The 17,176-nt window shown below is 37.6% G+C and overlaps 1 protein-coding gene across 5 annotated transcripts in view; it reads left to right on the top strand.

Moving 5' to 3' along the window:
- Positions 1-16,942, top strand: part of SLC41A2 (solute carrier family 41 member 2) — a 154,838-nt gene extending 137,896 nt beyond the window's left edge. For 4 of the 5 annotated variants that reach the window (XM_054528177.2, XM_024257548.3, XM_009248176.4 and 1 more), the window contains one exon: positions 16,008-16,942. In XM_054528177.2, the coding sequence (XP_054384152.1) occupies positions 16,008-16,193 (186 nt within the window). In that variant the 3' untranslated portion in view covers positions 16,194-16,942. The remainder of the gene's footprint in view (positions 1-16,007) is intronic. The other variant, XM_054528178.1, reaches the window with a different exon arrangement.
- The last annotated feature ends 234 nt before the right edge of the window (positions 16,943-17,176 follow it).

Here is a 17,176-nt window from a genome sequence, read left to right as displayed (position 1 = left end):
TGTAAAATACATATCTACATATTTTTAAAGCCCTGATTTTTAAATTATTAGATTCAACAGATATAAAATTACATTTCAAGAAATATAGTTGGAAGAAACCTAGAGGAAAAGAAAAGAATCACAGAAACTGTACACATTGTTCACTGAAAGTTCTTGTATAACAATATAGAAGATTGTTATTATACTCATGACTTTTTGTCTTTTCACATTAGAACTAAATAAAAAGTCAAGAGTGATATAGAAATTCCCTGCATTAGGCGGGGCGCAGTGGCTCATGCCTGTAATCCCAGCACTTTGGGAGGCTGAGGCTAGTGGATCACCTGAGGTCAGGAGTTCAAGACCAGCCTGGCCAACATGGTGAAACCCCGTCTCAACTAAAAATATGAAAAAATTAGCTGGGCATGGTGGCGGGCACCTGTAATCCTACCTACTTCGGAAGGCTGAGGCAGGAGAATCACTTGAACCCAGGAGGGGGAGCTTGCAGTGGGCCGAGATCGCACCATTGCACTCCAGCCTGGACGACAAGAGCGAAACTGTCTGGAAAAAAAAAAAAAAATCCCTACATTAAATGACTATGTGCATATTTTTATTAAATGTCAAGGACGTAAATATTTAAAATGTTAAATATGACAAATGACCTTGTTTCTTAACTTATCTACTCTGCTGTAACACTATTGACAAGGATAACATATATGTAAATTGTTTCTAGGTTTTGTTTTGTTTTGTTGTTAATAGAGATGGGTCTTACTGTGTTGCCCAGGCTGCAGTGCAGTAGCATGATTATAGCTCACTGTAACCTTGAACTCCTCAGCTGAAGGTGATCCTCTTGCCTCAGCCTCCTGAGTAGCTAGAACTACAGGTGTGCACCACCATGCCTGCCTTTTTTATTTTTAAGTAGAGACAGGGTCTCATCATGTTGCCAAGGCTGGTCTCAAACTACTGGCTTCAAGCAATTCTCTGGCCTTGGCCTCCCAAAGCACTAGGATTACAGGGATGACCCACCATGCCTGGCCTAGGTTTGGTTTACTGATGCTCATACCAGTCTCATAGAGGTGTGTTGATAGGAATGGAGGACGGTGTTTGAAAGCATTATTAGACCTTGGCAGGGTGGGAGGACAGAAAGCCAGTGTGGAGGGAAGGGAGCTGACACTGGCTTTAGGTTTGCTATAGCAGATTTGGTCCAGAGAGTCGGGATGCCTGATATTACTGAGACGTTAGGAAACTTAACACAGCTACTACAGCATCACAGCTATTCCCAGACCTTGAGGCTGTTAACTGGCTGAAGAATGTAGAATCCGGTCAGCTCTTGTGAAACCTCATACCTACTAAAGACTCCACAGCATTGTATCCTTACAGGAGGAAAAAAAGGGTTGGGGAAGGGGGGTTCTACTGAATTCATACCTCCAAAGTCTTACATGAGTGCAACATGGTGTAACCTAATCTCTAGCTGGAACCCTACTGGTAAGGGAGTCTGAGAATTATAGCTCTAGGTGTTTCTCTCTCTGTCAGATAAGAAAGACCATAAAAGGAGTGAGAATGGATGCTGAGTGCCAGTAGTCAATATCTAGCACAGTACTCATTCTTCATAGTTTATTTGTGTCTTCTCTTTTTATCTTAAGATTATCTAACATTTATTAGTCTTATTTGCCTTTTCAGAGGATCAACTTTGACTTTGTCTTCACTATCATGCTTGTTTTCTATTAATGTTTGTACTTGCCTTTAGTATTTTTTCATTCTATCTTAGGTTTATTGTTCTTTTTCTAACTTCTAGATATGAATACATAGCTCATTTATTTTCAGTCTTTCTTTTCTAACATAACCATTTAGGTGCTGCATTTCCAGCATTCTACAATTTTGATACATAAGATTTAATTATTGATTAGCTCTACATATTTAATAATTTGCATTATGATTTCACTTTGACACATGATTTAATTTGAAGTGTAGTTTAAAATGTCCAAAAATATGGGGTTTTCTTGGTATCTGTTACTGATTTCTACCTGCACTGCAATTAGGGAGTGTGGCCTTTGTGACAGTAATCCTTTGGGATTTTATTGTGAATATTCTTATTGCCTAGTATGTGGACAGTTTTTATGAATATTACCTATGTGTTTGAAAAAAAAGTATATTTTCTAAATGTTGGCTACAGTATTCTGTATATATGCATTAGATCAAATTTGTTGATTGTGTATTTGAAATGATCTGTGTTTTTTCAGATTTTATACAGTTGATTTATTGTTTTCTCAGAGAAATGGGTTATAACATCTCCCACTAAGATGATGACTTTCTCTTTAAATTTTATTTATTTTTTTTATTTTTTGAGATGGAGTCTTGCCCTGTCGCCCAGGCTGGAGTGCAATGGCACAATCTTGGCTTACTGCAACCTCCGCCCCCTGGGTTCAAACAATTCTCCTGCCTCAGCCTCCTGAGTAGCTGGGATTACAGGTGCTTGCCACCACGCCCAGCTAATTTTTGTATTTTTAGTAGACATGGGGTTTCACCATGTTGGCCAGGCTGGTCTCGAACTCCTGACCTCATGATCTGCCCACCTCAGCCTCCCAAAGTGTTGGGCTTACAGGTATAAGCCACTGCACCCGGCTGTCCTCTGTTTTCTCTTTTCTTTTCTTCTGGATCTCCAAATAGATGTGTTTGAGAATTACTGTCCTACGTATTTATGCTATCCTCCATATTTATGGCATCTATTTTCATATTTCCCAACTCTTTATATCTTTGTGCTACTTTGCATTCCTCTAGATTCATCTTTCATTACTTATATATTCAAGTGTGTCTAATGTGCTATTAATCTCACCTATTGAGTTAAATTTCAGAGGATGAAATTTTTACTTCTAAAAGTTCTAGTTGGTTTTCTAACTAATTTGTTCATTTCTTCTTTTTCTTTAAAAATATGATACTTATATTCTGTGCCAGATTTTTCCAGTGTCTAAAATCTTTCAGGTTCTGATTCTGCTTTCTATTATTTTTGCTATTAGTATCTTGTTTCATTTCTTGTCTATGTCATATGACTATTTATACCGAGCTCTTGCTCTTTTAAAACATTGATGCTTTTTATTTTTAAATTGACAAATAAGGATTGTATATATTTATAGTATACAACATGCTGTTTTGATATATGTATTCATTGTGGAGTGGCTAAATCAAGCTAATTAACATATCCATTCCTCACAAAATTGTCATTTTTTTTGTGATGAGAACATTTAAAATCTACTCTTTTAACAATTTTCAAGTGTAGTCATGTGCAGTGTATCAAGGTTTTGGTCAACAACAGACCACATATATGATCGCATCCTATGATTATAATGGAGCTGAAAAATTCCTGTCACCTAGTGATGTCATGGCTGTACCGTCCTAGTGTGTTACTAGTTAGGCTGTACCTAGTGTGTACACTAGTTATCTAGTGTGTCCCAGTTACACTGGTATAAACAAACCTGCTGCATTGCCAATCATATAGAAGTCTAGCACATTTCATTATGTATAGTACATAATACTTGATAATGATATTAAACAACTGTTACTGGTTTGTGCACTTACTACTATATTCAAAAAAAGTTTAAAAGTAAAAACACAAAAACAGAAAAAAAGAGAGCGGAGAGAGAGGCAAAGAAAAAAAAATAGGAAAAAGCCTATAGGATAACGATATAAAGAAGGAAAATATTTTTGTACAGCTGTACAATGATTTTGTGTTTTGTCATTACAAAAGTGTTTAAAAAGTAAAAAACAATTAAAAAATTTATAAAGTTACTCTCAGCTAAGTTAAATGATTAGCAAAAAGATTTTTTATATGTTTAGTGTAGCCTAAGTGTGCAGTATTTATAATGTCTACATTAGTGTACAGTAATGTCCCAGGCCTTCACATTCACTTACTACTCATTCACTGACTCACCCAAAGCAACTTCCAGTCCTGCAGTCTTCATTCATGGTAAGTGCCCTACATGGTAAGTGTACCATTTTTTAATCTTTTATACTGTATATTTACTGCAACTTTTCTGTGTTTAGGTATACAAATACTTCCGGTTCTGTTACAGTTGCCTACAGTATTCAGTACAGTCACATACATGCTATATAGTTTGTAGCCTAGGAACAACAGGCTGTACCATATAGCCCAGGTGTGTGGTAGGCCATACTATCTAGGTTTGTGTGCATACACTGTCTGATGTTTGCACGGTGATGAAATTGCCTAACGATGTATTTCTCAGAATGTATCTCTATTATTAAGCAAAGCATAATTGTATATGGGAAGATATGCATAAGTTATATATAAATACTACACCATTTTATGTAAAGGACTTGAGTATCCTTGGATTTTGGTATCCTTGCGGGAGGGGGTCCTGCAACCAATCCTCCCATATGGATACTGAGGGACAACTGTCCTCAATTTGGGATTGTTAGACCACATAGGTAGTTGGATCCTGGCCCAAATCCACGTAAGGGTCACCTTGTGGTTATAAATTCTTAGGGGAGACTTTTTTCCCACCATGTTAGTACCACAGTCAGATAAGTTTCTTTCCTGCTCCTTCTGTGGGGGCTGGTTTATTTCTTATTCAGAGGTGCAGCTTTTTATTTTATGTGAAAATCTTCTATTAGGCTCTCTACCTGAGGCAGGCCTTGCTTTTGTCTCCTGTCTGCTGTGCCCTGTGCCATCATCAAAACCAGCAGAGGATGCCTCCATGTCCCCTGGAGAGGCAGAGGGCACAAATGGTCCAGGGCAGCCGCCTGCTCAGGATCCTCAGAGTCTTACCCTGGCGTGCTGTTTCCTTTTGTTTTGGGCCTCCAAGGATTCCTTTCCTTCATGCCAGGTCAGTGATGCATTTTAAAAGACGGTTTTTGTATTTTATTGAACATTTTACATTGTTTTCTGTTGGTAGGTCATTTGGGGTATTTTGTTTATAATGCTGCTAAAAATGGAAGTTTCATCTTGGTCTTTTATCATGTTCTTGTTTTTTGGGTTGTGTTTCTATTTTTGTTTTTTCGTATCTACAAGTAGAAACACTTCCTTCTCCTTTCTGGCTGCCCCCAGTCAGTGCCCAGCAGGGGTAATGTGGTATGGGGGAAGCAGTGTGGGCTTTGGAATCAAACAGACCTGGGTTTGACTCTACCACTTGCTAGCTGTGTTACCGAGCAACCACTTCACCTTTCTGCATCTAAATTTTCTCTTCTGAAAATAGAGATAATGATACCCACCATAGTACCCAGGAGGAAAAAAGGTAATCAAACATTAGTTTTCTTTTCAGCAACACCATTTATTTCCCACCTTCCCCCACCTGCCAGCCAACAAAATAGTTCAAGCCAAAGAAAAGATGCTTATATCTGAATATAAAAAGTAGACTGAATTCCTGCTGATTGATAATACTAAATTATTCTTAGCAGACATTTAAATATTAGATTTTAATGAGTAGGGTTTCCAGCCTGGAAGCCTGGATTAGGGAAGCATATTTTTTGTAAAGGACATGAATTCAACCTTTGTAAAGCTAGGGGTTAGGAAGAACTGTATTAATTTGCTACTTCTCGGATTTATTTGTATCATATTTCTAAGCATTCCTCTCCCAAATAAATCATCTTTCTTTACACTATATAGAAGGTGTTTATTGGCAGTTGAGGCATTAAGTGGATGCTAACACAAGGGAATGTTGATTCTAGCTCAAAGAAGGACCTGGCTGAAGGAATCAATATCGTCCAAAGCAAATATATATATTTTGTACTTTATATATTTATTTAAATTCCAAGAAATACATTTAGAACGTGCATAATTAGCTGAGGTTACAAAGTTGCCTTTTCAAAAGGCATATTTACCTAGAGAGGTTATGCATATTTCATAAACAACAGATGATATAAAAACACAGTCTACCCTTGGTGTGTCCAATGTGCTTTCCCAAGGAAAAGCATACATTCCTTAAATTATCTTAAATTATCATTTAGCTTTAAAACAAAAAATGTTGCATTTAAGAAGTGCCTGCTACTTGTTGTCATTTTAATAATTAATTACACACAGAGTTCCAAGGAAACGGATATCTTTTGTTAACTTGCAAAAAACGAATAAATTTAAACCTGCTTGAACTTTGTCATCACAATACCTTTAAAAATAAATTGCATGGGAAGATAACTTTATTCATATTGTATAAGTAAATCCAATAAATGGAATGAAAGTTTGCAAAGGCGGAGAGGGAATATCACAAAGGTGAATAGAGCAATTTCTGCATAGTTCACAATGAAATTTCTTACCTCTATAATTTAGCACTAGAACAGACTATGAAGACATAAATTTATTCGTTTTAAAGACTGAGGGATCAGAGAAGTGACAAATGTAACTGGTTAGTGTTAGAAACCAGACTTCTATTCCAACAATCTTTTAAATAAAGTCCATAAATTCTGAGACAGTGTAATAATTGATGTATCAGTGATGATGGCACCAATATTTACTGAGTACTTACTATAAACCAAGCATTTGCTTAGCCCCTTACCTATATTATCTTGTTTAATTTTGGCAATCAGTCCATCAGGTAGGTAATGATAACCTCATTGTACAGATGAGGAAACTAAGACTTGGAGAGTTTTTTTTTTTTTTCACTTGTTGACAGTAACAGTTATTCAGTGATAGAGCTTCTTCAATAGCAAACATTTGTTTCATTTATCATGTGTAAGTATTTTGCTAGAAACCAAGGGATCAAACAGAAAGAAGACATGGTTTTCTTCTTTTGGGGATTGACACATTAGATCCCTACAACCTAACATGTAAGGTGTATCTGTAAGATGAGTATGTTAGATGAGTAGTGTTTTTTTGTTTGTTTGTTTGTTGTGAGACACAATCTTGCTCTGTCACCCAGGCTGGAGTGCAGTGGTGAGATCTCAGCTCACTGCAAGCTCTGCCTCCTGGACTCAAGGGATCCTCCCACCTCAACCTGAGTAACTGGGTCTACAGGGGGCTAATTTTTATAATTTTTTAGAGACAGGGTCTCACTTTGTTGCCCAAGCTGGTCTCAAACTCCTGGGCTCAAGTGATCCGCCTGCCTTGGCCTCCCAATGAGCCACCATGCCTGACTGAGTAGCTTTCATATGTTTTGACCACAGCACTTGTAAGAAATATGTTTATTCTGAAACATATACATACATAAATATGTGTAAATTCATAGCTAAAAAAGTTTTATGAAATACCCTTACAGTGTGTTACATATGCTACTTTCTATTCTAGTCCATTCTATTCTATTTCAATTTTTTAAAAGCCAGTTGTGACTGGGTGCGGAGGCTCAAGCCTGTAATCCCAGCACTTTGGGAGGCCAAGGTGGGCAGATCACCTGAGGTCAGGAGTTCGAGACCAGCCTGGCCAACATGGTGAAACCCCATGTCTATGAAAAATACAAAAATTAGCCGGGTGTGGTGGTGTGCGCCTGTAGTCCTAGCTACTCAGGAGGCTAAGGCAGGAGAATCACTTGAACCTGGGAAACAGAGGTTGCAGTGAGTTAAGATTATGCCACTGTACTCTAGCCTGGACAACAGAACGAGACTCTGTCTCAAACAAAACAAAACAAAAAACCCATTTGTATTTATATGGCTATATACATATATATTTAAATTGTGTGTGTGTGTTTGTGTAAAACTCTTTAACTACTAATAGTCCTTCAGAGCTCCTTTAGCTATTTATTTTGTTATTTATCCCTATATTTTGTTTGGATTGCTAATTTTGCTTTATTAAGTTGAGAAATTATCTATTGACTTCTAGTTGTCATAGACGAGGATTTTGCTACCTTGCCCTGTGCCTTATTTCCCCACCTTCCATCCTCCTAGTGTAGTAATGCTCAATCTTTTTTTTAATAAATTGTTTTATTACTATGACTTATAAATGTCATTTCTCACAGAGCCATGTAGTGTATTCTATTTTCTTTCTCTTTATCTCTTTTTAATTTTCTTCTGGAGATAATTACCATATTTTTCCACTTGCATAGTTTTCTACATTTCTGAATTTTTTATTTTATTATTTTTTTTCTTTTTTGAGACAGAGTCTCGCTCTGTCGCCCAGGCTGGAGTGCAGTGGCACGATCTCAGCTCACTGCCACCTCCATCTCTTGGGTTCAAGCGATTCTCCTGCCTCAGCCTCCCAAGTAGCTGGGATTACAGGCATGCGCCACCACATCTGGCTAATTTTTGTATTTTTAGTACAGATGGGGTTTCACCATGTTGGCCAGGCTGGTCTCAAACTCCTGACCTCAGGTGATCCACCTCCTTGGCCTCCCAAAGTGCTGGGGATTACAGGTGTGAGCCACTGTGCCTGGCCTGAATTTTTAAATTTCTTAATTTTTTTTGCAAGTTCTCCATCAACAGCTATCACATACCTAAATTAGTGTTTTGCCCCTCAAAAGTTTATTTATTATATCAGATAATTTGCTCACTTGCCTTTATCATGGAGACCTGGTATCCAGAGCATTCCACCCTCCTGGTCTGGCTTTGGTGCCCTGGGCCACTGCACAGCTGTCATCCTGGAACCTTCTCTCACTGCTCTGTTATGTTGCCTCTTCCATTTTCTGAATCCCATTTTTCTCTCGGTTCAAGCCCTCATTTTGCTTCAACACGTTTTCTAGATAGTTCCAAAGAAAGAGAACATGGGAGAAATATTTTCTGAGTGCATGCATGTCATAAAAGGCCTTTCATTTACTCTCAACACTTGATTGATAAATTGGGCACAGATGTATAGGTTGGAAATATTTCCCTCTCAGGATTTTGAAGATGTTACTCCTTGTCTCCCAGTGTTGCTGTTGAAAAAAATCAGATTCTTATTTCTTCATAAATAACCTGTTTTTAAAAATCATAGCAAAGCTTTTTTAAGTTCTTCCAATGTGCCAAACACTGTTCTAACCATTCTGCATTATTTAACATTCACATCACATCTCTGTCTTGAACGGGGAGGAGACTGAGACATGGAGAGGTTAAGTAACATGGAAGTAGGGGTGGGCTGTTGACTGGATGCTTTACTATTAAAGGACACGGGGACTGACCATTTAACTGGGGGCCTCCAAATGTGAGCATCTACTCTCCTCTCTGGAGGTCATCCTCCTGCCTGCCACTGTTCTCAGAACAAAATACGAGTCTGGAGGAATCCTCGGGTTAGGTATGCAGACTCTAAATTATCCCTGATTCTCAGTTAGTACCTCAAAGTTTCTAGTGTCTTTGAGTCCTGCATCTCTACCACTCAGTTTCTCCAGAAAACATCCTTCTATTTTCCTACATGGAGAGGACAGTTTGCAGAAATGGTGAATGTGGAGCTAGCTCTACACACAGACACGTAAGTAATCTTTTGGACTTAGCCTTGCTTTCAGCCTCAGCACCATCTAATACTTCCAAGTCCAAACCTTTCGTGGATTCTACAGGGACATACTGACTTCTTTTCTCACATGTCCCTCTCAGTAGATATTCTAAGTTGTAGCTCATGCGGCCCTGGTCAGTGAGTTACCATTAACCCAACGGTTTACATTTTTTAAAATTATGAAATATAAACATACACGAAGTAATAGGAAATAAGATAACCATGTATTTACCACTCAGCTTTATCAATGATCTGAAGCAAATATTTCAAAATAAATTTAAAAAAATGCATCATATATATGGTTGGTAACTCCTGTGTATCCCTTCTTGTGCTCATTTCATCCTTCCCTAACAGTTATCAGCATTCTAAATTGGCATCTATTCTTGCCATTATACTAAACTATTTATTATACTATTGCTACAAATGTATATATCTATAAATAACATAGTTTTATACTTATATACTTTATTAAAATGATATGCATAGTCTTCTGCTTTTTTCATTCAACTTGTGCTTTTGAGATATATTCATGTTGATTTATATAGTTCATTTTCATTTATTTTAGCTTCTATATAGTGTTCAATTGTGTGACTTAACAGTGAATTTAGCCATTCTGTGTCAATAGACACAATTTTTGCTCTTACAACAGACGTGGCGAATACTCTTGCACATCTCTCAGTATGCTTGTGTAAGAATTTCTCTGTATGGTTTCCGTAAGTACACCAAGATACTGGTCCTCTCAGTCCTTAGGGTGGCAACAGGAAGACCTAGAGTCAGCAGAGCCCCTGAGCTAGTATCCTTTGGCCATGAAAAATTTTATTTTTCCCCATTCTCTGTATGGTTTCCATAAGTACACCAAGATACTGGTCCTCTCAGTCCTTAGGGTGGCAACAGGAAGACCTAGAGTCAGCAGAGCCCCTGAGCTAGTATCCTTTGGCCATGAAAAATTTTATTTTTCCCCAGTGGCACAGGAAAAAAAAAATCATTATTTCTATGTAGGATTGCTGAACTAAGGAGATACACATCTTCACATTTAATAGATATTACCAAATTGTTCTCCAAAGTAGTTGTACCAGTTTACGCTCTCATCAATGTAAGTTCTTTTTTACTAAAACAAGGTACTGTAGTGATGGTTGAGAACATGGGCTTTAGTGTTGGACTCTGTGAGTTTAAGCCTGACTCCACCTGCAAGCTGTGTGATCGTGGGCAGGTTTCTTGGACTTTGCCTTAGCTTTTTTTTTTATATGTCAGAGGATTAGTGGACCATATGCTGTCTGTGGCAACTACATAGCCACTTAACCTCTCCGACTCAATTCCTCCAAATGAACATTAGGAATAGTAAACCTACCTACTTCCTGAGAATGTGGCAAGGAATAATCGACCAAATAGGCAATAAGTAAACAATGGGTTGAGTTGCGTTCCAATGAAATGTTATTTACAAAAATAGGTGGCAGATTGAATTTGGCCCATGGGCTGTAGTTTGCCAACCTTACTCTAGAAAAATCATTCAGGGCAGATATTGTACAAGAAATTACTAAATGATGTATGTATCATATAATATATAAATTTGTGTATATAAGTATATATTTAACACATTGTTAATACGTAAACATGTAATATTATAATATATAATATAAATTTATTCATTTATTTTTCTTGCTAATCCCAGAGAAATTAGCTACCCTCATTCTTTTAAAAACTATTGTTTCCTCCTGTATACATTACTTATTCAATCAGCAAATTTACCTCCATACAGGAGGTAAATTTACCTCCATATACTTCAGTAATTTTGAGTTTAATACATAACTTGTTCTATTTATAGATAGCCAAATTTTTTTTTAAGTTCTGCTTTTGGTCTTTTCTTCTTTCTTTAACCTAACATTCTACTCTCTGAAGCAACATATTATAAACCTAGCGTCTGCTGACATGATAACCTTTGTCTTAAGTTCACATCTCCTATCCTCCTTGCCCAGGACAAACAATTCTTATTCTCATAGGAATCTCCTATATGACAGTGTCTCAAGCTGATTTGCATTCCGTCAATCAGATGTTGTCTACTTTTTTAAGTTAGTCACTTTGCTAGGTACTGAAGATGCAGATGTGAACCAGTTTCTCTGAAAATAGGGCATCCAAAACAGAGCCTAGATGTGGCCTGGCTCACTGGGGGGTCCCATGGGATGACTCTCTTTCTCTCAGTCTGTGCACTATGCTTTTAGTGATAGAACTTGATATCATGCTGCCTTTTTGCCTTTCCTTTCATCCCCCTAAACCAAGGCTCTTATTATTTCAAAGTAAGTTTGGCAGATATTAGGCCCCGTATTTTCTTCAAATGAGAATACTAGGCTCAGAGTGGTAAGAAACTTACCCAGAGGCAGAACTGAAAATCAAATCCAGATTTTACAACTTCCAACTCCAGGATTCTTTCTAATATTCCATGCTTCCTCCATACCCAAAACAGATTGTCCTGGTAAAACTTTATATGATTCCAAAACAGTCTCTACCAGTGAAACACTAATGAAGAATTGACCACATGCAAAAGACAATAGGGCTTAAAGTACAACCTCTCTCTGACAGATATCCAAAGGCATGTAAAATTCATGCATTTGGAATAGGTACATGTCTTCCTATGTTTGGACAAGCCACTCTCCTTCCTGGTAAAGGTGTTAGAGCTAAAATGATAGCACACAGTAGTTTGGGTCCCAAGGCAAATGCCTCACCCCCACGGCCTACTTGCCAGGTTAGTGAAAGGTCTCTTGGCCTAGACCCTAGACCTGGGGTGGGCTTCCTCCTGCACATACCAGGGGCCACAAATAGTAGTAAGAATAATACTGTTAAAATAGACCAATAACAGACATTTATTGAAAGTTTATTGTGTGCCAGGCACTGAATTATTTAGTATATTATTTAATCCTCAGAACGTTCTTACAAGGTAGGTACCATTTTAATGTTCATTTGGATAAATAGAGTCAGAAAGGTTGAGTAACTTTCCTTCAGTCAGCTAGTAGACAATAGAGAAGGGCTGTAAAGAAGTGCTTTTAACCACTGTGTTATACTTGCCAACTTGTCCAAAACCAGTGAACATTATCCTTTCTAGTCCCAAATTTCTTTTACTGCTTCAGGGGTTTGAAAATTTAGAAAATCCCACAGAAATACAAACTACCATCAGAGAATACTATAAACACCTCTACGCAAATAAACTAGAAAATCTAGAAGAAATGGATAAATTCCTCGACACATACACCCTCCCAAGACTAAACCAGGAAGAAGTTGAATCTCTGAATAGACTAATTATAGGCTCTGAAATTGAGGCAATAATTAATAGCTTACCAACCAAAAAAAGTCCAGGACCAGATGGATTCACAGCCGAATTCTACCAGAGGTACAAGGAGGAGCTGGTACCATTCCTTCTGAAACTATTCCAATCAATAGAAAAAGAGGGAATCCTCCCTAACTCATTTTATGAGGCCAGCATCATCCTGATACCAAAGCCGGGCAGAGACACAGCAAAAAAAAGAGAATTTTAGACCAATATCCCTGATGAACATTGATGCAAAAATCCTCAATAAAATACTGGCAAACCAAATCCAGCAGCACATCAAAAAGCTTATCCACCATGATCAAGTGGGCTTCATCCCTGGGATGCGAGGCTGGTTCAACATACACAAATCAATAAACATAATCCAGCATATAAACAGAAACAACGACAAAAACCACATGATTATCTCAATAGATGCAGAAAAGGCCTTTGACAAAATTCAACAACGGTTCACGCTAAAAACTCTCAGTAAATTAGGTATTGATGGGACGTATCTCAAAATAATAAGAGCTATCTATGACAAACCCACAGCCAATATCATACTGAATGGGCAAAAACTGGAAGCATTCCCTTTGAAAACTGGCACAAGACAGGGATGCCCTCTCTCACCACTCCTATTCAACATAGTGTTGGAAGTTCTGGCCAGGGCAATCAGGCAGGAGAAGGAAATAAAGGGTATTCAATTAAGGAAAAGAGGAAGTCAAATTGTCCCTGTTTGCAGATGACATGATTGTATATCTAGAAAACCCCATTGTCTCAGCCCAAAATCTCCTTAAGCTGATAAGCAACTTCAGCAAAGTCTCAGGATACAAAATCAATGTGCAAAAATCACAAGCATTCTTATACACCAATAACAGACAGAGAGCCAAATCATGAGTGAACTCCCATTCACAATTGCTTCAAAGAGAATAAAATACCTAGGAATCCAACTTACAAGGGATGTGAAGGACCTCTTCAAGAACTACAAACCACTGCTCAATGAAATAAGGATACAAACAAATAGAAGAACATTCCATGCTCATGGGTAGGAAGAATCAATATCGTGAAAATGGTCATACTGCTCAAGGTAATTTATAGATTCAATGCCATCCCCATCAAGCTACCAACGACTTTCTTCACAGAATTGGAAAAAACTACTTTAAAGTTCATATGGAACCAAAAAAGAGCCTGCATCGCCAAGTCAATCCTAAGCCAAAAGAACAAAGCTGGAGGCATCACGCTACCTGACTTAAAACTATACTACAAGGCTACAGTAACCAAAACAGCATGGTACTGGTACCAAAACAGAGATATAGACCAATGGAACAGAACAGAGCCCTCAGAAATAATGCCACATATCTACAAATATCTGATCTTTGACAAACCTGACAAAAGCAAGAAATGGGGAAAGGATTCCCTATTTAATAAATGGTGCTGGGAAAACTGGCTAGCCATATGTAGAAAGCTGAAACTGGATCCCTTCCTTACACCTTATACAAAAATTAATTCAAGATGGATTAAGGACTTAAATGTTAGACCTAAAACCATAAAAACCCTAGAAGAAAACCTAGGCAATACCATTCAGGACATAGGCATGGGCAAGGACTTCATGTCTAAAACACCAAAAGCAATGGCGACAAAAGCGAAAATTGACAAATGGGATCTAATGACACTAAAGAGCTCTGCGCAGCAAAAAGAAACTACCATCAGAGTGAACAGGCAACCTACAGAATGGGAGAAAATTTTTGCAATCTACTCATCTGACAAAGGGCTAATAACCAGAATCTACAATGAACTCAAACAAATTTATAAGAAAAAAACAACCCCATCAAAAAGTGGGCAAAGGATATGAACAGACACTTCTCAAAAGAAGACATTTATGCAGCCAAAAGACACATGAAAAAATGCTCATCATCACTGGCCATCAGAAAAATGCAAATCAAAACCACAATGAGATACCATCTCACACCAGTTAGAATGGCGATCATTAAAAAGTCAGAAAACAACAGGTGCTGGAGAGGATGTGGAGAAATAGGAACAGTTTTACACTGTTGGTGGGAGTGTGAACTAGTTCAACCATTGTGGAAGTCAGTGTGGTGATTCCTCAGGGATCTAGAACTAGAAATACCATTTGACCCAGCTATCCCATTACTGGGTATATACCCAAAGGATTATAAATCATGCTGCTATAAAGACACATGCACATGTATGTTTATTGCGGCACTATTCACAATAGCAAAGACTTGGAACCAACCCAAATGTCCAATGATGATAGACTGGATTAAGAAAATGTGGCACATATACACCATGGAATACTATGCAGCCATAAAAAAGGATGAGTTCATGTCCTTTGTAGGGACATGGATGAAGCTGGAAACCATCATTCTCAGCAAACTATCGCAAGGACAAAAAACCAAACACCACATGTTCTCACTCATAGGTGGGAATCGAATAATGAGAACACATGGACACAGGAAGGGGAACATCCCACACCGGGGCCTGTTGTGGGGTGGGGGGGGAGCGGGGAGGGATAGCATTAGGAGATATACCTAATGTTAAATGACGAGTTAATGGGTGTAGCACACCAACATGACACATGTATACATATGTAACAAACCTGCACATTGTGCACATGTACCCTAAAACTTAAAGTATAGTAAAAAATAAAAAATAAATAAATAAAAAAAGAAAATCCCCCTACTCTAGGTGGATCAAAGAAAAAAACATTTATCTGGTCCCAAAATTCAAAGCTTCACAAAAGTCTTTATATTCCTGATATTCTAGAAAATATTTATATACAACACCTTCATGTTTGAATAATCTTTTAAAATATTTCCATTTTATGTATATATCTGTCTATAACTACATAGATGAGCCATTTCTAAATGCATTTACCTTCTAGTTATTGGTCTTACTACTGCACTGAAATTTTCCTCGACAAGTCACAAATGGCCTTATAATTAGTAAATGAATGGTCAGTTTTCCGTCTTTATTTTATTTGATATACCTGCAGCAGGAGACTGTTAAATAATTCCTTATTTAAATTTTTATTTCCTTCTTCATAATGTCTTCCTTTTTCACAGGTTTATCACATAGAAAAACAGTCTTTTGGAAACTCTACAGTGCTATTAAAATATCCAAATTATTATGGCTATTGGGAGGCTAGAATGAGATCTATATGAAAAGTTGAAGAAAAATTTTAGTACCTGTAAACATACATGCTGGTTTTTTTCTTGTGAAATGAAAATATTCTTGTCAACCAAGTATTTCTTATTTTCAAGCATGGTTCTTGACTTAGACACATGCGGTCCCTTCCAGAAGCCAGTGGTTTAGGCTTGTGGCCATGTTTCATGGGCTAGGAATGTCCAGGCAGCCGGAGTAATCTCTGGTGTTCTCTTCTAGGTATTTACCTTGCTGTGGATTGCTGACTGGATGGTCCATCACTTCTGGAGGAAAGGAAAGGACCCGGATAGTTTCTCCATCCCCTACCTAACAGCATTGGGTGATCTGCTCGGGACAGCTCTGTTAGCCTTAAGTTTTCATTTTCTTTGGCTTATTGGAGATCGAGATGGAGATGTTGGAGACTAATAAATTCTACAAACTGCTCTCAAGTTACCAAGGAAGAAAATACACGACAACCACTTATGGCTCTTTTTCAAAACTCTTAAATCAGTAGTTTGACTTTTGCCAGGGTAATCTTCAGTTGGCCCTGATTCAATTAAATGGCCTTAATTTTTTTTTTAAGGAATTTGTGTCAAAACCAGAATGAAGAGTATTTGTGCTGCTTTTCATAGAATAAATGATAATTTGACATAGACATGGATATAAGTTCCAGCTCTGAAATTAATTAGGAAAGAATATAGGATGTTTACAGTGAATAATTTTAAAACCACAAACATAGCAGAAATGTACTTTATTATTAAATTTGTAATGCAGGATTAGAAGAAGCAGAGCTCTAGTTTAGCCTTTCTTGTCTCACAGATGTGCTGTATCCCAGGCATACTATAAAACGAAGGGTGCCCAACCAAGCTTTGAATCATATTAACAATACCCACCTCTATGCTAGCTGAGGATAAATTTACCAATTACTCATATTTAAACTGGCCTAAATATGTTTTGCTGAGCATAAGATAAACTCACTTTTACCTCCATCTAAAATTACCCTGTGCCGATGCCAATTCAATTTCAGCTCTGCAAGTTCTTGTCAGGCTAACCTTTAAACATTGAGTGATCTTGAGAGATTGTTAATGAAAGCAGTGAGTCATTTTTTGATGATTGATTTGTTGGAAAAATGTTGATGTGTTTTAAAAAATGTAATCTTCAAAAACAGAAGATAACCTGAGGTGCATTTGTAGAGACAAGACTGTACGAGAATGTGTGTGTGTGTGTGTGTGTGTGTGTGTGTGTGTGTGTGAGAGAGAGAGAGAGAGAGAGACTTTTGATGAAGAACTAAATCTTGGATTGCTGATAGCAAAGATCATAGTGCGGTTGGAATATCAGCAATATAGAGTTATTCTTAAAGACATTTTATTGACATGTTTTTGTCATTGGGTCCAAAAATTTTGCTGCTG

The sequence above is a fragment of the Pongo abelii genome, chromosome 10, assembly GCF_028885655.2.
Source record: "Pongo abelii isolate AG06213 chromosome 10, NHGRI_mPonAbe1-v2.0_pri, whole genome shotgun sequence".
In the NCBI taxonomy this organism is placed as follows: domain Eukaryota; kingdom Metazoa; phylum Chordata; class Mammalia; order Primates; family Hominidae; genus Pongo; species Pongo abelii.
This window is presented reverse-complemented; position numbering and strand designations above follow the sequence as displayed.